This window comes from Aspergillus udagawae (genome assembly GCF_001078395.1).
Source record: "Aspergillus udagawae IFM 46973 DNA, scaffold_1, whole genome shotgun sequence".
Taxonomy (NCBI): domain Eukaryota; kingdom Fungi; phylum Ascomycota; class Eurotiomycetes; order Eurotiales; family Aspergillaceae; genus Aspergillus; species Aspergillus udagawae.
In genome coordinates, this window is record NW_025091264.1 from 1,915,644 (window position 1) to 1,935,839 (window position 20,196).

Here is a 20,196-nt window from a genome sequence, read left to right on the forward strand (position 1 = left end):
ATTGAAAGGTATCATACAACTAGAAGACTACTCCGCATCCAACGGCGCCACCGGAGGCTGGTCATCCACCTGAATCCCCCCTCGCTTCTTCTCATTGCTATCCCAGAACGGCAGCTTCCAACCGCCCTCATCCTCCGGCGTCGCCAACCACAGCCGCATCAGATGCCGCCTCGGCGCCGGGGGCGCATGGTCCCTGTACGCCGTGCGCGCATGGAGCACATGTGAATTGGCCAGGAACTGGATATCGCCGACCTCCAGGACCATATGCAGCGCGTTCTGCAGACAGGTGTCCTCCAGCACCTGGATGGCTTCCAGCTGCGCCGCAGACAGCGGGGGGATGATGCCCGCGTCGGAGAAGCGGGCCAGCGAGCGCACATAGTACGGATCCCACCTGTAGCACTCATTAATCCCATATTTCATTACAGCGCAGGGCAGGGCAGGGCAGAAAGGGGAACGCACTTGGTATATACGCGCGGGTTATCGCCGCGCTCGAGATACATCACACTAGTCCGGATATACTCATCCTGACCTTTGGAGGTCTCGCCCTTGCGATCAAAATACCAGATCGGCTCCGTCAGCGTCTTCAGCACGTCGGGCCGCTCCCTGGCCAGAACGTTATACACATGATGCGAGGAGACGAGGTCCGACTCGCCGCCTTCGAGCGCGCGCGCGATACACAGCAGGCCGACGATATCCGAGTCGTCGGCGTGGAAGAATTGTCTAGAGTTCATCGTCAGCCTGGCCTAGCTTTACCCTTCAGGAGACCGGGTGCTACCTTGCGTTGGTGCGATAGATGCGCACCTTGTCGATCTGGGACGGATCCTCGCCTAGATCCTTGACGTGGCCGAGGACATGGCCGCGGCTGTTCTGGCTGACGAAGTAGCCCAGGTACGTGCCGAGGCCCATGTACACGACTGCGGACTTGTGGTTGCCCCATTGCTGGACGGGGAGGCCCTTGAAGAGGATGAAGCCTCGGCCGTGGAGGAGGTCGTGCCGGAGGGCGTGCAGGTGGGTGCTTAGGGTTGGGAGGGGGAAGTTTTTCTACTGTAGCTTAGCATCAATCCCCTTGAACAATACCAGGGTTGTTGGGGGAGGGGGGTACCTTTGAAATCCCCGTCAAGGGAATCTTATTTTTGATGAACTCGTCCGCGGTGCGACTCAGCTCGTCCAGTTCGTCTGGTGTGAACCGGTGCGTCCATTTCTCGGGGTGGTCGCGGTACTCGGCTGCTGTCCAGACCGTAGGGCCTGTGATTTCCTTGGGGAAGCGGTCGAAGGGTTGGAGATGCTCGTAGAGAGGAGGGTGTTGGCCTGTTGTTTTGAGGCCGTCGGGGAAGAGGGTGGTGGGGGGTGCAAGTTGTGTGAGGGCCATTGTCACCTGTCAACACTCTCTAGTTGTATGAAGTATACTGTTGCGTTGTACGCAGTCTACTATGTATGTCCTCGGGTGAGGGGTATATATACTTGTTGTCCATACCGGAGAACTATGAATGATTGGTCAATAGCGGAGATGATGGCGTGCCAGGCCATCTTTCATTCTATAGGCTCGTGGCGCCGTCTTGGGAGAGATCCATTGGAAGTGGTGATGCGGATATGGCGCAATCAGATGGGGACGTGACAGAATCAATCGAGTACTCCGCAATACCTTAAATTTAGATCTAATGTAAACATGTGAAGTTCTTCGGTAGTTCATCACGTCTGTTTATTTCCCATGTTACTCTAAGTCAAAGCTATAAAGGGTGAAGATGAATACTAGCAGTCCTACATTTCTGATACTCAGAATGATGTAAATGAACTACTTCATTTTAGTAGTGGTCACCCCATACTTTTAAAGATGGTAATGATTTCTCCTACTCTAGCACTGTCCATACACTCTCTAGCAAGTATATAGTTCTAGCAAGCAAGCGCTACAATAATCTGATATACATTCACTAGTATAAGCATATCTGTCAAGCTAAACATCTCTCTACATCAATTTCATGACCAACTAGTTTCCAAACACCAACAGGAAAACCTCTCCAAATCCGGTAACCGGATCCGAGAACTATCACCACGAGACCAGCACACGTCTTCATCCTCAACCAACTCCTCAAACAGAAAACACTCATGAATCAACCACAAGGGAAAAGAAGCTGAGAAAAAAGAATGCACCTCCACATCGCCATCCTCGACCTTGACGTCCCCGTCCCAACAGTCTACGCCACGCGAGGCCTCTACAGCTCGCAATTCACCCATCTCCTCGTCTCCGCCGTAGCACGTCTCTCCCAGTCCCTCAGCAAAGAAATAACAATAAGCACATCCTCCTACGATGCCGTCGGGGGCATCTTGCCCCCGGCGCATCTCCTCCATCCCTCCCCACCAGGCCCTGGAGGGAAAGAAAGTGAGAAAAGGAGTATAGACGGCATCCTCCTAACCGGCTCCTCGGCCTCCGTCTACCGCGCAGACCAACACCCCTGGATTTCCTCTCTGCAGGCTTTTCTCAACGATGTCTATGTGAATTACCCGCACATCAAGCTCTTCGGCTCGTGCTTTGGACATCAGATGCTCGCGCGGACGCTAGTGCCAGGGTGTGTGGTTGAGGCTTGTCCGGGGGGTTATGAGGTGGGTGTGCATGCTATTGCGGTGGAGAGGGAGTTTGTGACGAGGTTTGGGTTCCCTTTGCTATCATCCCTGATATCAGCGCCGGCGGCAGAGGGACCAGGGAGGAAGGAGATGAGGCTGCAGCTTGTCCATGGAGATTGGGTTGTATCCGAGAGAGGGCTGCCAGACGACTGGGTGAATGTGGGCTCAACGTCGCGGTGTCCTATCCAGGGTCTGTATCGTCCCGGACGGGTGTTGACTTTCCAGGGACATTTTGAGTTTGATGTTTTTGTGAATCGGGAGACGTGTTTGGAGTTTGGGAGGAGGTGGGGGTGGGATGGGGAGGTGGTAGAGGGGTATTTGAGGGCGATTGAGGCGGGTGATGGGGAGGATGATGCGGAGGTTGCGGCGGAGATGGTGGTTTGCTTCTTTGCGGGGGAGGATATGAGAGCTCCTGATTCTGGTCAACGGGAGGCGAAGATGATGGAGGGAGGGCTATTGACGCCTCCGTCGGATGAGCAGTGTCCTTCCCCCCAGCTTTGAGGTTTAACCCAGCAAGTCCCAGAATTAGATTCCGCAGAGATTGCGCCAGCTGGGTTGCACTGGCATTCGGTCTGAGTGCGGATTCGTCTACATGAAGTTGGCTCTCGTAGTCTCTGTTGCCGGGCTTTCTGTTAGGTACATGCATCCTACTAGCTGTACTAAACATTAGTATGTGTGGTAATCCGAGAAAAGTCAAAGTCCTCAGGAGTCGAGCAGCACGATCTCTAGATAGATAATGTCAGTGTGCAAAGGGCGAAGGAAAGAGGAGGATGAGGAGTTTGTCAGAGTGCTAGATGGGATTGGTAACTACTTGCTTAGAATCGAGACATCATCGTCGTGACGGCAAACGAGTGCGAAAAGAGGTAGAATTGTAACAGTAGATTAATGGAACTAGTTTTGAGGCATCTGCAAATCCCATAAGCTGGATAGTAGTTCAAGGCTGGGATCTTGAAGTCAAAAACAAACTGAACAATCTACCAGTTCCTGCTCTTGTCCTCTCCTTCACTACCTTTGTTCTTCGCATCCCAACCCAAGTTTCATTACCTGCCGAAGTGCCCCAAGGTGTCCTGTTGTATCTGACTATACCCATCTGCTCCAGCGCATGACCCTGTTGTACTCTAGCGAACGTAGTATTGTGTCTGACCCGACTCTAGAAAGCAAGCTTAACAGAACTTAAAAGAAATAAGAAGCTAGTAATCCACAGAGCAACACAATCTGTTTACAAAGTAGAGTAGCTTACCAGGAGCGGTGGCGGCGTCGACTGCTTTGCAATGGCACTCACTCAAAAGAAGGAAAGGGAAGTTCCATTGTTCCCTGGCTGAGAAGCTATTAATACAGTATTAAAGTGACTAGCTAGTGTTGCATTTGAGTTGCGTTTCCTGTGAAGAATAAGGATCAACTTTCCATCATCGAGATTAAGTGTCTGCATAGGCATAGGGAAAGACACTACTCCTTGTAGTCCTCGTCTTCTTCATCACTATCCTTCGGGCGTGCAAAATAAAGCATGCGACTATGAGCGAGTTCACTGATTCCCCCAGTCAATGCTCTCACGAACTTCTCAGGGTCTGGGATGAGCTTCCGAGACGCATCAAAGTTCGAAAAGCTGCCACGACAGTCTGGGTGAATCACATCACCAATATAGAGAGGAGGTAGATCTCCAATTACAGGTCCAGGAAACACACGCTATGATTTGGTATCGATGTCAGCTGCGTCCACAGTTATAGCACTCTTGTTATATGAGGAACTTACGACTCTTTGTCCCCGTCTTTGAGGTTCAGAACCCGCCATCTGCCAGAACTCAAGTTCAGCAGTGATTGGACCGACCCAATCGCTGGGTTGTACATGGCGACTGATTCGATCGCGGATCCCTCCTACATGAGGTCGTCTCTCGTAAATCTCCGTAGTCTGACTCTCTTGTTGGGCACATGCCTCCGTCAGCCGCTCTAAGATATCAGCGTGATTGATTCTTCCGAGAGAATTTCCAAATTCCTCCAGAAGCCTAGCCGCACGATCCCTGAAGGCATCACTCTTTTGCTGCATTGCAAGTGCTTTTTTATCCTCTTTGATGTTTGCCAATACAACGAGCTGTACTTGCCCGTCGCTGTGTAGTAGCCATTGTCGCATATCTCGGATGAGGTCGTCATATGTCTCGGAGAAAGCTGCCTCAAAAGCAACAGTGCGGAATCTCATAGACGTTCGTGGGTCTGTTACGACATATGCTTCGTCAGGAATCTTGGAAAATGACTGGCGTTTTTTGCCGTAGCCTTCTATCTTGCCATAGAGTTGAACTGGGGCAGTATTCATCCCGACGTATTCGCATTCTTCTGGAGTGAAAACTTCTTTCACTAGTTGACCATAAACATAGGACGCAAATTCGGAGAGGCTTTCATGGACCGGTTTCATGCCTTTAACAACCAAGGTGTCTCCCTCGTAGTAGTATCTCGCCCTGGCCTCGTCAAGAGGCTGGGTTAGCTTCTTAGAATATATCAGCCCGTGACCAAGTTGAAGTTTTAGATTGTCCCCGTCGGGCGCTGTAAGAAATGTCTTGATCCTTTCGATGGCTCGGCTTAGCTCCTCCTGCTTGTCCGTCCTCGACAATGCTTTGTGGGTTTGATTGTCAGGTTCGTCTCTCTTGTCGGGACTCGGTGGGAGTAGACGTGCCCCTGAGGTCGAAGCTCGAGAAACTGTAGTGATTGTAGACATGCTTGGAGGCGATGACATGAGGAAGCTAAAAGGGGCTTGTAGGAAACGGACACAGAAGATAATAGCAATGTGCGAAGTTGGAAGGAACGATGCGGATGAGAGTTTGGCGAGAGCGCTGGATACGGATACAAAAGATAATAGCAGTGTGCGAGGGTGGAAGGAACGATGAGGATGAGAGTCTGGTAAGAGCGCTGGATGGGCTATTGAAAAATTGAGATCATAAGATCATAGTGACGAAAGAAAAGAAAAGAAGGAAAACCGCAACAGTAGTTCAACGGAAAGAAAACTGCAAAATCTCATAAGCCGCAACAGTGGTTCAACGGCTGGGATCTTGAGGTCAACAACAAAATTGATAATCTACCACTCCCCGCTCGTGTTCTCTCCCTTAGTACTTTCGTCCTTCGCATCCCAGTCCCCAGTTGTATTATCTGCTGAAGTGCCCCAAGTGTCCTGTTGTATCTGACTTTCATCCATGTGCTCCGGCGCTGCGGTCCAAGGTGAATCGGCGTCCTGTTCTACCGTAGCAAACGTAGAATTGTCTCCGGCGTCGGACTCGAGGAAAGCAAGCTTGATTGAGCCTAACAAAGGACAAAGAAGTTAGTATTCGACAGAGCCAACACAAGCTGTTTCACAAAGTAGAGTAGCTTACCAGGAACCTCCTTGACGCTTATGACCATCTTGTTTGAAGCAGCCCACTGCATGTAGTCGACTGGGTAAGGAACTCTTGATCTGACAATTTCCCCAAAAGCATTCATTCGTTCCATTGGGGTTGTCCCCAGAGGACTCGTTGCAATGCGCATGGGCATAACGGTGACCAGTACTTCCATCATTCTTGAATGAGCCACGTTGCAACGATGATCATCATCAACAAAGCCAAGATCTCCGGCTTTAGTCGCGTCAGAGATGGTGAAATCAAGTATGACGACCTTTGCTTCTCTTCCCTGCATGGAATCTATCGTTTCAACTGAAGGTTGACTCTCCTCAGGTATCTGAGATCTCATATGGAAAAGCGCCTTTCTGTAAAGGTTGCGTTGAGCAGAATAAGGCGTTATGATCTTGATCTCTTCGCCCTTGTAACCTCCATACAAACGGTTGGCCAAAATCAAGGTCAAGACACCTTCGATATGAGCAGCGTTGTATCTTGATAGACTTGACTGCTCAATCCTGCACGAAGATTTTTCCAGACTGAGCACAAAATGGCCGCTATCAAAGGCTGCGTGACCAGGTTTAAACCCTTAAATTATATGAAAAGAGCAGTAATACAGGGCCCCGGGGTAAGGGGAATGCATTTATTAGGATAGGCCAAACTCCGAAAGTGTTGTTTTTCTGTTTGACATATACCCTGGGATAGGCATTTATGGCGCAAGTTTCCCCATGCCAGATGCCTAAGAACTGAAAGACGGGGCCGACGGCGTTGTGCATGCATACTACAACCCTTCTACACAGTGTCTGCTACTTCCTGAAGAAGAACCTCAGGTCACGAGCTCGATATCTGTTTGAATAGAAAGTCCATTGAGCAAAACATCCGGGCTGAGAAGACACCGGCTGCGGGCAGACTGATCACGATTCGAAGCTCACCACAACGTCTCACCTTATTAACGTGGAAGATTATGGTAATGGCACAGTTAAGTGAAAGAAATTACTTTGCCTGTGGACAAATATAAAGCGCGATTCTAATGGATTTGGTCCCGACGCTGACCCGCAGGCATCCGCTAGAGCAACTGCCCTCTTTCTCCTTCTCTTAGCTCAAAGTGGTAGATAGATACAAATTCCACGAGCTTCATTCTTTCCTTCTTCATGACACCTTTACCAGAGAAGGGTATGCTCAAGAGCGTCGCTTAAGTCTTCTAAGTATGCTTTCCCCGAGGAAGAAGCTACAAAGCATCAAGAACATTCATCTAAAACAAGGTTTGTAGTTTCGAAATGAGCTGCAATTCTCCTAACCCGAATTCATCGAAACTTGCGGATACCACGAAAATATACGCAAGAATATGATCTCGACCCAGGGCGATATAGATGCCTGGTACGGAATATATACTGCACTGGTCCAACTTGGGACGGCAGGCTCTATCTATCTATACAAGCTTACTGAAAATGTGATTAGCGCATATTGTCCAAATGTACTAGCTGGACCTGAGATCTTATGTCTTATGCAAATACATTAATTGCAAGTGGGTTCCAGAAGGAGTTTAAGATTTAGTGGCCTATACATAGTCGTCTATATTCTTTTTAAGGTATCAGCATGCAAAGCACATTCTTTCAGTCTTCTATACTGTATGCCATTTGCGTCAGCTCCGTAGTAATTTATACAGAGCGGTTCCCAGGTAAGAAGATGCCATCATGGTGAGGTCATTAGAAGCATGAAGACTAAGAATTCATGCTCTATTAAAGGGTAGTAGAGGGAAATATATGTTCAACATCCTACATTACTATTCCGACTGCCCTAGAAATGGTTATCTGGACACCTTTACTTAAGTGGTTCTAATATTATCAACAGTGTATATGCCTACACACATAACCTCTAGTAGTTCAAGCTTCCTCCATTCCTCTTCTAGCAAGAAGCGAATACAGTTTATGAAAATGGCAGTGAATACACACAGCATCAGCCGCCATGCCCTTGGCCTTAGTCCCATGATCAGTGAATATCCCTACCAGTGCATTCGACACTTCTGGGGCATTATCTATAGAGAAGCAGCGGAATCCAAACACAAGTATGTGATCTTCTCTTGTATTGATGAGCAGACCTTCATACAAGACTTTGACGAGCCACACAGCCATTTACACACCGATTTTTCCCCACAATTCCAAGTACTACTCGCCAAGGTGCCCTGGCGTGCCCATGAACAAGCATATCATGGGATGAATAAGATACTCATCGACAAACTGAAGGCCATGAACGTTGGCAATGATCTCCAACTGCTAGGCACAGCTGACGTCAAATCTCCTGAGCGCACCAAACGGCCAGACCTATCCTACTTGCCGGAGCAGCTCCCGGCCGGCCGGCCGGATCACTGGCCATCAGTAGTGGGGGAGTGCGCCTACTCCGAGAACCAGAGCAAGCTGGCCTGCGATGCCCACTGGTGACTGGATGCTTCCGGCGGGGAAGTAAAAACTGTCCTCGCCATCACAGTGTGGGAAAAAAAAACTAAGGGAATGACTTTTGAGACGTGGGGATTGATCAGCCGTCCAACCAGAGCAGAACCGGCCAAAAAGGTGCCAGAGGTGGTCCAGAAGGTGGTCGCGTCGCAGGGGGCCAATGATTCGCCAGTGCATATCACTGGGGCTCCCCTTGTGATAGGTTTTGAGGAACTGTTCCTCCGACCCGCAGAGGAGGAGAAGGGGGAGGGGGATATCATAATAGGTGAGGATGACCTGACCATGCTTGCGGAAAAGGTGTGGAAGAGACAGTTCGGTTAGACAAAGAATGCAGGATGCGCTGGAACCGACCAGCCGAGTCCACTGCACTGTCCTATAATGGGGGAAAAGCGGTCGTGGTCACGGTGGTAGTAGTTGTTTTAGAGCCAGTGGTAGTCGTTGGGGTAGCAGTAGCGGTGGAAGAACTGCTGGTGGCTCCGTAGCCACTGATAATCCGGGCCACTTGGTTTACAATCGCAGCCATTTGCACGCCTAAGTAATTAAGCCAGTAAACAAGTGCGACCTCAAACAACTTCATTGAATTCACCTCCGACCTGGTCCGCATTTTGCTCCAAACCAGCCAACCCAGTCCCAGCAACCGTTCGGGTAGCAAGTATGCACACCACACTGATTCTATTGGAACCCAAGATATTGTAAAAAGCAGCTATAGAAGATAGCCGGTGACTCGAGTAGCAGTCAGGAACTGAATCTATATACTCCGTCGTCTTCGGAGTAGTCTAGACCATGCGTGATGCCAAGCCTCAAAGTATACCATGCTTTACCCGAATAGGAACACTATTTCTTTCGAGTGTATGGAGGGTCTCCGAACCCCGGAAGAATATCCATTTCTGGTGCGGGGAAGAGGTGTCGCTGTAACATCATCAACTTGAGACACCTACTACATCGAAGCACCGGTAGGATCTGATGATTCGTTTAAACTCATCCAAATACTCTGCATCCCACGTTCTTGGCAACCCACACGCGGTAGACTACACGGTCCATAAACATGAAGAAACATGCAGATCCATGCCAACAACCGCTCCCCGCGCCAGCCACCAGCTCCGCTCTCCTGCATGAAGACAACAACAATGTCACCGTCGCGCCTTCATTTCCGTCCAGGATCGTCTCGCAGTCCCGAGTATATAATTCGTAAATACCCCGTAAACTGACAATCCTTCGACCTGCATACTCCACTGGACAAAATGCTAGGCTATCTTCCCCTGTTCGCAACCCTGGCTTCCGCCGCAACCCTCTATGCAACCCACTACAGTGGCTCTGTTTACACCCTCACCCTCAGCCATCGCAATGGCAAGTACGATCTGTCTCTCGCGTCGGCCAAGACCACCTGCGGCGGCATGCCGAGCTGGTTGACCCTGGACGGCGAAACGAGCACCCTCTACTGCACCGACGAGACCGGCGACGCGACGACCAATGGCACTCTGAGCGCTTACGCCGTCGCAAAAAATGGATCGCTCACACAGCTCGCAAAGGTGGTGGATGTCGGCGGTGGAGTCCACAGCGTCGTGTACGAAGGAGACGACGATGCAAAGTACTTGGCCATTGCGCACTAGTAAGTCAATTCCCGCAATAATGCTTGACAAATCTGACAGCAGACGAAGCTCCGGTTCGGCGGTATCGACCTTTGCCCTCCCCCTCAAAGCCGGCGACAAGCCCCGGCAGGTCCTGCGGTACCAGATACCACCAGGTCCCCGTCCGCAGCAGGACTCCTCCCACCCCCACCAGATCATCCTCGACCCCACAGGCTCGTTCATCCTCGTCCCTGACCTAGGCGCGGATTTGGTTCGCGTGTACGCCATCGACAAGCAATCGGGCAAACTAAACACCTGCCCCAGCCTCAACTACGCCCCTGGCAGTGGACCGCGACACGGCCTCTTCTGGTCTTCTCGCCACTCGCATCGCAATGGTCTGCGCAACCAGAACACTGCCGCCATAAACGGGCCAGCGACAATGCTGTACACTCTCAGTGAATTGAGCCGCCACTTTCACGCTTTTGCCGTATCGTACCTCCCCTCTGGCTGTCTTGGCTTCCACGAGACTGAAGACTTTGTGCCATACCCGGGCGGGAAAATCCCCGAGGGCGCGTCGCTGGCCGAGCTGCAGCAAGCCGGATCAAACCTGTATGCCTCGATCCGCAGCGACCATGCCTTCTCCGGCAATGATTCATTGGCCACCCTCGCCCGCTCTAAGAACGGCACCGTGACCTTCCAGGAACTCACCTCTGCCCATGGCCTGGTACCCCGTACCTTTGTCATCAACAAGGCCGGCACCCTCGTCGCTATCGGGGACCAGTCCACGTCCAACGTTGCCATTGTCTCCCGGGATCCGGCGAGTGGAAAGCTGGGTGACCTGGTCGCCAACATTCAGGTCGGAAAGCCCGGAAAGCCTGGGACTTCAACAGGCCTGAGCAGCGTCATCTGGGCAGAGTAATTGAAACGTTCTCGTATCTCAATATCTTGCTGAATTCAGAATGTGAAACGATAGCATAGACGCACGCCAAATGAAATCTTCATGCATTGCTGCCAAAAGACTAATAAGATGCAATTCCGAACCAAACCCGTCCAAACCAGTATAACCATTGTGTCTTAATCCTAAAAGAAAGAGAAAATCCAAAATTGTCCCCGTCATATATCCATCCAGCATAATCATGAAATAAATGACAAAAGCCCAGCTTTTTAATTCATCCACGTTCCCAACATTCATAAACTCGAGTCTCATCAACCATATGCTGCCAGTACATACCACAGAGTAGCGGATTGATTGATGGGAGTATCTCGTTGGCAGGTCATACCTTGCCAAATGTCATGTATAACCAAGGCATTGAACCATGAACCCACTCACAATTGATAACGCCCCGTGTCCGCACGTTTCAGCCATGTTGCGCGTAATTTCAATGATCATGATCCCAAAACATTAATCGTTATCCATTAGACAGTGTAAAGATTGCGGCCAAATGAGTGTAATCGTCCTAGCTGATGCTCAGAGTTGGACGGGAGACAGCCTTTTCCTTCACCTGATTTCGATTTGGAATGCTTTCCATTTGCCCCCGACGGTCCGACACCGTGGACATCCACGCGGGCTCGGGTAGCTGGTAGGGCCGTACCCCGCGCTGTTGCTAGGCACTGCGCTGCCCGGACTTGAGGTCACGTTCTTGAACGAGACGGGAGGACTGCTAACGAACATTCCCACACACTCCCGGCACACGCCGCAGATGCACTCGGTGCACGCATAACATTCGTTCAGGGGCCACGGCCGCTTGCAGCTCGCGCAGTATATCTGAATTTCCTTGTTTCGAAAGGAAGCCGGGGTCGGGTTCGAGAACCGGTGGTGCTGGCGCTGGGACGCAGAAGGCGGGAACAGATTCAAAATTGGACTAGAGTCTGAATTCGCAGTGCCCATGTTTCTTCCGAAACCGAAATTTTTACCTGATGTGGTGGACGACGAATCGAGAGAGGATTCAATAGAGGGGAAAGGCTCGAGATCACCATCCCGACTGCGAGTCTCAAAAGGCGGCGGAGTCAGGGACTTGTGTAAAGGCGATGCCGCGTACGCGTGCGGCGGGAATGGGCGATGCGACGCAGGTGGAGGCAAACTCCCAGATTGAAAAGCAGGTGGTAACGACGAACGATTCTGAGCGGGAGCCGACGTTATGTTAGAAATCAGAGGGGGGATTGTTGGCGAACGACCGATCTAGTCCAGTCAGCCAAGAACTACGTCTGTGACGAACAGCTAAAAAGTACATGACTCACATCCGAGTTTTGCTCATCATCTGCTTCAGTGGCCGAGGTGGCCGCTTCAATCAGGTCCTCCCACCGCTTGCCTTGCGCCCAAGCCGCCGTTTGAGGCTCAGCCGAAAGTGCCTTACGATCCCCTAGGCTAGGACGTCGTCCATAATCCCTCGATCTTGTCCGGTCATGCTTTAGCTTGCGCGAGATAGAGGACTTGCGTGGACGAGGAAGCTTGTCTCGTCGCTGGATAGGAGGTAGTGTCGATGAGCGACCGGGGGGTGAGTGGTTGAGAATCGAAGGAAGGAGTTCTCGGGGACGGGGCGACGAAAATGGAGGTAGCGACTCTTGCTTGAAGTGGTCTCGCAGGGATGGCAGTTCAATCGATGATCGCATGCGGTCTCGACCAATGTCATTGTCCGAGTGAACCTCCTTGCGACAAGTCAGCCAAAATCACATTGTCTCGATTGCTATCCATACCATATCAGTATCCCAGTCCGACGCTAAGCGGTGATGGTGCAGTTGAGCCAATGCGACAGCAGCTGTTGCAGCTGCAGGATGGGCTTCATCGATACCCCGGGGGGTTGCGGGCGAGCTGGCATCCGCAACGTAGATATCTCGGTCTGCTGTGGCTCAGAGTCAGAGCTGGCGCTCTTTGAATCTAGCTGGTCAAACAACTGAATGAACCCACCATTATGTCTTCGAGATGGAGCTTGGTTCGGAGGAGGTATATGAGCACGCTGATCCGGAGGCGTGGTGACCATCAAGAGAAAGCTCTCTTCTGTGGCCGGGAGCTTCGGAATGTAGTGGTTGGGATGGGCCCGTCGGATGTGCTCCTGCATGGAGCGATAACGTTTCTCCTATACGCATATCATCAGACATTAATCCTATAGACGCTGCTTTTGACTAAATATCCTCTCTCGAATCGTTGAAGGAGCTGGATAGCCACTGAAAGTGGGGCTCCATACTGATAGCTAGGCAGGCGGGGGAAGGAGTAGGGAAATCGAAGAAACAACCAAGGAGAACTCACACCCAGGCATCTTTTGCGACAATTGGAACCATCATTATTCTTCAATGGACAGACGACCTCATTATTGGCGTCAGTGACAGAAAAGGAGCTGGTCAGGGACGCTCGGGGCGGCATTGTCTGCATGAAACCGTGATGCGGCGGGGTTCGAGGGAGATGCAAGCCAGCCAGCAAGCAAGCAAGCCGTTCGACGTCAATCAGTCAATCAAGCAACGCAAAAAGATCCAAGCTTAAAAAAGCCGAACGGCGCAATACATGCTCCGATAAAGGCTGGAAATTTTTTAGAATGATTCTAGGTATAAAAATACCCATGCAACTGATTGAGCGGATGTCAAAGAATCCAAAGTGGAAAGGAAATTGAGGCAAAAGGTTGAAAGTGTGGTAGATGGATACGGGAGCAGGTGATATGGAAGAATAATGAACCACGACTAGCTAGCTTGTAAGTACTTGGTAGGATAGCTAGCAGTAAGAATAGCAACAGTAGCTCTGTCGTGGTCGGTATATAGATAGCAGTTAAGAGTAGCGGTAGATGGTGGTAAATGTGGTTAGTACGGGAAGATAAGTGTGATAGAGAGGGAAGGTAAGGGGGGTCAGCAAGAGTAGGGGAAAGTATGGGTAAAGCTGCAATGTATCGTAAATGAAATACACAGCCAGATAGGTCCGGTACAGATCTAGAATGCCAATAGCGGACAGAGTATTGGGCGAGTTGATCCAGAGGTCAAAGAGGAGACGAAAGAAAGCCGGTAGAGCTGCGGAGGGGAAAAGGGTGGGTGGAATGGAACGGAAAAAAACTGGATAACTCCCCCTAGGTTTTAGGTAGTATTATTGTGAGATGTAATGATGATGATTGGGGGCCGAGGAGCCCGGTAAAGGCACAGTGTGGACTTCAAGCTTAAGGGCGAGGGCAATATATCACAGATGATATTGATGTCTCTTTTATCGCTTGTGCAGATAATGCTGATGGTGACGATGTTGATGATAATCGATAACGATAACAAACTTGTAGTCTTCAGGTAGTTGGGGAACCTCAGGAATATTTCTTTTGAGATGAACCCGGTGGCACGGTGTCCAGTCTAATGGTCCCAGGATGGCAAATCGTTCCGTGGGACACCAAGATCACTACACAGGCCTTTCACCCAGTATCCGATATGATTATCATTGCGAGGGCAGATAATTTACACCTGGTAGTATCAAAAGAGGTAGCTAGCTACCACTGTTGCACTTGCAGCAGTTCCTACCTTATGCCGGAGCTGATCAGCTCGTCCATATGAAAGGACTGTAATTTTTGAGAGGGGCAGAGGGAAAAAATCACTGGTGTAAAATGTCACTAGTATTCAAGTGTCACACAGATGACAGCCAATAGCATTTGATTGATCAGGCAAGCTAAAGCCCGAGTTCAAGGGTCAAGGCCTCTCCGTGAAGCCGAATTAAAATGGCGCCTATCGATTAACAAACGTGGGACAGCGCGATACCCGCATCGGAGATATGGGTGTTCTCATTACACAAAAGCATTTTTCGGCTGAACCAAGAGACTCAAGGGGAATCAGAATTTTCAAAAGCTGATATCCAGCTTGAGATGAAGCCACAAGTGTCAAGATATGTGCCGATTTCCATCGTCAGATAGAATGTACCCCTTACAGGAGGTGGCATTACCTACTGTCAGTGGAGTATGTGACCAGATGGATTAAGGCATTACCGTACTGTATGGTAAATAAAGGAGGGGTTTTGGCAGACTGGGTATTCCACTCCAACACAGGTTTGTTTACAGAAAGTTTAAAATCTTTCTTTTTGATTTTGTCCAACTCTTCAGAGATCTCTTATCAAGCCTTTGTGTGTAAAATACGCTTAATCATGAAGTGTTTAATGCTGTACTTTCTTGACTGGTTATGCATCAAGTCGGTACAAGTCGGTTGTTGGAGCTGTTGGATGGTTGACCCCAGTCAAAGAGATGGTATTACCAATACGTGTACTGTCGCAGACCATCCAGATTTCAATGGCTGAATGACCAGTACTTCGGGAAACCCGGTGGAGCCCGCCCCTCTTGAGATTTGGGACAGCTGCGAAGCACAAATTTCAGCTGGGCCTTGACCTTTCAGAAGAGCTGGTTTCTATGGTGAGATCAATTCCCTTCTTCTTTTAGACCTTGAAAGTATGGAAATTTCCCATTTACCCGGAGACTAGGTACAAGAGCACAAAAAATGGAAGGTTATATGAGTAGGCCTTGTCCGACCTGAAAAGTCTTTGTTGCCTTCCTCCTACCAAGTACCACCTCATTTACTCCATCGAGTGCATAGCTCTCCCCAGCTCCGCTTGGAGCTTTCATTCCAGAGCTCCAGCTCCAGCTGCCTCTAATCTTACCTTAGTAAGCTTCTACATTACCAGCTAAGCCTGACCAGGCTAGTCGATGGCGAAACCTCAGCTTAGCGCGACGCCACTCCAGTCTTTATTCCGTTCCAAGGTGGGGCACCGGCCTTTTCGAAGCAGGTGAGGTGAGATGCAAAAGAATTAGATACAGAAAATTCTTGTCAGAACAGTGGCAATTGGAAGTGAGCATGCGGCTGATTCCACGCTTAAGGAACAAAGAATTAAAAAAAAAAACATGCACTTGAAAAAAGGGGCTTCTTTCTCTGTATGGCTGAGTTTTGAGTGTGAGCGAGCCTCGGAAGCATAGCTCCTCCAGTTTGGTGGCTGGTGTGGACTGGAGAGGGGGGTCGATGCCCAATTCGTCCTTGAGCGAAATTCCAGTTGCCGTATGTTCCCGTTAACTTCTTAGGCCCTACATACTCCCCTCCGTAGGCTATGGTTTAGTTTTCGATAGTTTACGAATTACCGATGGAATACTTCGCTTAGGGAACCAGGCTTGTTCATAAGGTCAATAATATTGATCTAGAAGAACGTGCGCAGTTTCTAGTTCCAATCAGGTGCATATGTACCCCTCAGTAAGGATGTCTTCTATTGTTCTTAGTTCCAACCAACCACCTACAGAGCTGGAGGACTGGAGGTACCTTACTCCATAGTGTGGTTCACTATTAGCAGGTGAAGGTAGACTTGATATTTACCCTACAATCTAGGAAACCAGGTAAGCGACTAGATGTCAAGAAATTCTTAAGGAAAGGTTAAGGGAATAGACGTAATATAATCTGTATATCTGATACAAGCCTGGTTGAATCACCAGGACCAGGAAGAAGATGGGCCGATTATCCGATAGTAATAATGCTGCATAGCAAACGCAGGTCACAGGTGAGACAGTTGGTTATGCAGCTTGAAGCTCTTCCTGGCTTGCCTACCTAGTCTTGTCGGCCTCAAGTTCTATTCCCAACTCTCAACAATGCGTGAGCAGATGGTCTCTGTTTAGATTAGATATCGCACATTCATCCTTGAGATTAACCTCTCTCACGTTCTCTTTAAGGATATCGCTCAACCCAACTCCAGGTCTGACAGTCCTGGCCATGCGCAATAATGTTTACTGCGCGACTCCTGCCGCCTTTGGCCAGTACCTAGTCTAATTATTGGGTACCTCACTAAGTAAGACTGGAACTAGCCCAATTGCCGCTTTTGACATGATGCAGCAAGACAAAGCATTGTGATTGGATCAAATTTATTTTTGCAGGATGTAAAGAATTTGCCTACCCAATCTTACAGCTTTCGTCTGCATAAGGAGGATTCTTAGGTCGTGATGATCATGGCAGGTTCTCAGCTAATAGCTGAAATGAAGAAAGCTATGCTCATAGGTGTCCGCAAACCACATGTCTATATCCGCACTGCCCCGCTGCAATCTGCTTCGCACGAGGTCATCAGCGTCTTGCGAAGAAATATTTTTTTTCTCTCAATAGCTCTACGTTGTTGCGAGAGATTCTCCGGTTGAATCGATCAAATAGGCCATATTTACGGAGAAGGCGTACAATGTCAATAGAGATGTTTGGCCCCAGGCTATGGAAGGGGTCGGATACAGTCCGAGGTCAATGTACAATGGTGCAGTATACATTAAACTAGTGCAAACTGACAAAGTTCAATTCATCTCAGCTGAACAATGCGTGACGAGACATTTCAAATCAGAAGTAGTAATCGGTCGGTGTCGTTGTCAACCATCAGTCCATCAATCTCAAAGTGACAATCCCGAACCCACTTCGGATCTCGCAAATCCCCCGGATCCCTAGATTCAATGATCAGACATGACAATACGACCACAGTCGGCATTCGTCAAAGTGATAGTAATGATACTGAAGCTTAAATCCTTTTCCAGCCAGAACCTGATTTGATCCGACGCCGAGTAAGTGTCACTTTGCTACACAGATACGCAGCCCACCGTTAACAAAAGGAGGATGTCCGATGCCCCATGGGGTGGTGGGTCTGTTCGTTATCCGATGGGGCCTGAGGCCCAGCCGATACGCCTCCTCCAGATCCGACTCACCAGTCCACGCAATTCGAAATGTTAAAGCCATGGAGGGTCAGCGCTGTATGATTGTTTATGATTGAAATGGCTGCTTTGCGTGTAGTCGCTACCCTCGTTAAAGCGACTTTTTCAACTGACCCTCGCCATCTTACATAGTCTCTCAATCAGTAGCTCGCCATTTGGATAAAGACGCGGAAATGACCTCCAAGAAGAACTTCCACGTTGCCGTTGTTGGCGGTGGGATCGCCGGCGTGACTCTGGCCATCGCACTCTACCACCGTCAAATTCCTGTGACGATCTACGAGCAAGCCCCTGCATTCGGCGAGGTAGGCGCAGGCGTCTCCTTCAGTCCGAATGCAGTGGAGGCCATGAAAGTCAGCCACCAGGGCATCTACGAGGCCTTTGAGAGAGTTTGCACGCGGAACCTATGGGCCTCAAAGCAGAAAGTCTGGTTCGACTACCTGGACGGTTATAACAAAGGCACATCGACCACTGCGAAGAACTCGAGTCGACAGGAAATCGCATTCACCATCTCCAACAGCCTCGGCCAGACCGGTGTCCATCGCGCGCATTTCCTGGACGAGTTGATCAAGTTGGTCCCGCGTGAGATATCGCGGTTCAACAAGCGTCTAGAGCATATCACCGAGCGTGCGGATGGCAAGCTCATCATGAAGTTCGCGGATGGATCCGAGGATGTGACCGATGTGGTGATCGGCTGTGACGGGATCAAATCCCAGGTGCGGCGCATCATCGTGGGCGATGATCATCCGTCTGCGAACCCCTCGTATACACACAAGTATGCCTATCGGGGCCTGGTACCGATGGAAAAGGCTATTGAAGCCATTGGAGAAGAATTGGCCTCTAATTCGTGCATGCATGTCAGTAGTTCATCCACTATTCTTGTCTGTTAACTGACCGGTTTCAGATGGGCCCTGGCGGCCATGTACTGACGTTCCCGGTCAACCAAGGCAAGACTCTCAACATCGTTGCCTTCCACACTACGCCCGACGAATGGACCGACTACCCCCGGCTGACGAGGCAGGGTACGCGCGACGAAGCTCTTCGGGACTTTGCAGGCTACGGGCCAAATGTCATCAACCTTTTGAGACTGACCGAGGAGAAGCTCAGCGTGGTATGTTCGCCTTATGGACTCGCATCGCAGTGCTAACCTAGACAGTGGGCAATCTTCGATCTAGGCGACCACCCCGTCCCTACTTTCTACAAAGGCCGCATCTGTATCTCCGGTGACGCCGCGCACGCGACATCGCCGCATCACGGTGCTGGAGCCGGATTCTGCATCGAGGATACCGCTGTGCTGGCTACGCTGCTGGAGGACAAACGGGTGCAGTCTCACAAGGACCTCGAAGCTGTTCTCGCTGCTTATGATACCAGCCGCCGTGAGCGGTCTCAGTGGCTGGTGCAGAGCAGTAGGTTTATCGGGAACAGCTACGAGTGGTTGGCCGAGGGCGTCGGCGATGACTTTCAGAAGATTGAAGAGGCAATCAACTTCCGGAATGGTATCATTGCCAATGCAGACATTCCCAAGATGTGCCAAGAGGCGAGGGAGCAATTAGGCAAGAGGTTGTCCAAGTCGCGCGGGGGTGTCTTATAGTGTCGCTAATGGGATCTCATTGACGCTCTTATATATATATATATATATTGCATGTATTGATTATAATATGATTCATGAAGTCAAGAGTATATACAATGTGTACAGTTCAATCCCCGTCAGTGCTTGATTGACTTCCAGTTCCACATAAGGCTATGCGCCTCGTCATGACTCTCCTCTTTTCGTCTGTTGAGTTTAAATCGTGTAGGCGGTCGGTCTATTTGAACCTTCTATCCCTGAGAGCAGCGTCGCAAAAAAAATCGCCCATAATCTGCGTCAGCAGTGTCAGTCTATCATTGACTTGATAGCCAGTCAAAACTGATATCCCACCAGGCAACGTACCATCGCTCTAGGAGTCAACCTCCGCTCAAGCGTTATTTTTCCCCCGACAGAGAATCAGACACAGCCGTATTCTTCTCACACTGCATGACCGACTCATCCCCATCCCTCATCCAAAAAGAAGCAATCCACGACCAAAGATAGGGGAACGGGTTCAGCAGCGCCTCAGCCGGACTATACGCGAGACCAGGGTCGTGGGAGAGCATCGTCAGATCACCATCTGCATTTGCAGTTGTCTAGAGCCTCAAGTGTCTCATAAGTGCATGCCCACGAGAGAAGAAAGCATTTTGGCGCCTTGGGGCTCCCTCCGTTTGCAGCAGTTCTTATAATATCTTCTCTCGGGAAAGCGTCAAACCGTGAACAAACAATACAAAAGATGTATACAGCAACTGGCGGAGGTGATTGGTGAGCGGGAAAAAGGTGATGTCATTTTAATATATGTTTTGACTGTTTGTTTTGTGTTTGGTTCGTTTGCTGCGTTTGTTGATGGTTGTCTCTTCCGATACGTCGGGTAGGGGCAGATAAACCTACTTCATTACAAATGATAGTAAGAAGACGGTGACTGGGTTCTGAATTCCTAATTAGGGTATGAAGCACCTACGCTCAAAACACTCTGCATAGTTCCACC

The 20,196-nt window shown here is 49.9% G+C and overlaps 8 protein-coding genes across 8 annotated transcripts; 4 read left to right on the forward strand and 4 right to left on the reverse strand.

Moving 5' to 3' along the window:
• Window positions 1–27: 27 nt before the first annotated feature.
• Aud_000634 (TauD/TfdA family dioxygenase) lies at window positions 28–1,369 on the reverse strand (the record flags this gene model as incomplete). The annotated part of the gene is made up of 4 exons (XM_043286141.1): window positions 28–391; window positions 460–720; window positions 776–1,041; window positions 1,103–1,369. 4 exons carry the CDS (start codon window positions 1,367–1,369, stop codon window positions 28–30), a joined length of 1,158 nt encoding a protein of 385 aa, XP_043142076.1.
• A 773-nt stretch (window positions 1,370–2,142) lies between these two features.
• Aud_000635 (type 1 glutamine amidotransferase) lies at window positions 2,143–3,120 on the forward strand (the record flags this gene model as incomplete). Its single annotated transcript, XM_043286142.1, has 1 exon — window positions 2,143–3,120. One exon carries the CDS (start codon window positions 2,143–2,145, stop codon window positions 3,118–3,120), a length of 978 nt encoding a protein of 325 aa, XP_043142077.1.
• A 945-nt stretch (window positions 3,121–4,065) lies between these two features.
• Window positions 4,066–5,340, reverse strand: Aud_000636 (uncharacterized protein; the record flags this gene model as incomplete). The annotated part of the gene is made up of 2 exons (XM_043286143.1): window positions 4,066–4,302; window positions 4,369–5,340. 2 exons carry the CDS (start codon window positions 5,338–5,340, stop codon window positions 4,066–4,068), a joined length of 1,209 nt encoding a protein of 402 aa, XP_043142078.1.
• Window positions 5,341–5,679: 339 nt separating this feature from the next.
• Window positions 5,680–6,152, reverse strand: Aud_000637 (uncharacterized protein; the record flags this gene model as incomplete). Its single annotated transcript, XM_043286144.1, has 2 exons — window positions 5,680–5,900; window positions 5,972–6,152. 2 exons carry the CDS (start codon window positions 6,150–6,152, stop codon window positions 5,680–5,682), a joined length of 402 nt encoding a protein of 133 aa, XP_043142079.1.
• Window positions 6,153–7,902: 1,750 nt separating this feature from the next.
• On the forward strand, window positions 7,903–8,406 carry Aud_000638 (uncharacterized protein; the record flags this gene model as incomplete). Its single annotated transcript, XM_043286145.1, has 1 exon — window positions 7,903–8,406. One exon carries the CDS (start codon window positions 7,903–7,905, stop codon window positions 8,404–8,406), a length of 504 nt encoding a protein of 167 aa, XP_043142080.1.
• A 1,253-nt stretch (window positions 8,407–9,659) lies between these two features.
• Aud_000639 (lactonase family protein) lies at window positions 9,660–10,905 on the forward strand (the record flags this gene model as incomplete). The annotated part of the gene is made up of 2 exons (XM_043286146.1): window positions 9,660–10,027; window positions 10,077–10,905. The coding sequence occupies 2 exons, from the start codon at window positions 9,660–9,662 to the stop codon at window positions 10,903–10,905; spliced, it is 1,197 nt and encodes a 398-aa protein (XP_043142081.1).
• Window positions 10,906–11,484: 579 nt separating this feature from the next.
• On the reverse strand, window positions 11,485–13,353 carry rfeD (putative transcription factor RfeD; the record flags this gene model as incomplete). Its single annotated transcript, XM_043286147.1, has 5 exons — window positions 11,485–12,165; window positions 12,225–12,632; window positions 12,681–12,826; window positions 12,892–13,060; window positions 13,231–13,353. 5 exons carry the CDS (start codon window positions 13,351–13,353, stop codon window positions 11,485–11,487), a joined length of 1,527 nt encoding a protein of 508 aa, XP_043142082.1.
• A 4,464-nt stretch (window positions 13,354–17,817) lies between these two features.
• On the forward strand, window positions 17,818–19,232 carry Aud_000641 (FAD-dependent oxidoreductase; the record flags this gene model as incomplete). Its single annotated transcript, XM_043286148.1, has 3 exons — window positions 17,818–18,498; window positions 18,546–18,752; window positions 18,798–19,232. 3 exons carry the CDS (start codon window positions 17,818–17,820, stop codon window positions 19,230–19,232), a joined length of 1,323 nt encoding a protein of 440 aa, XP_043142083.1.
• Window positions 19,233–20,196: the final 964 nt, after the last annotated feature.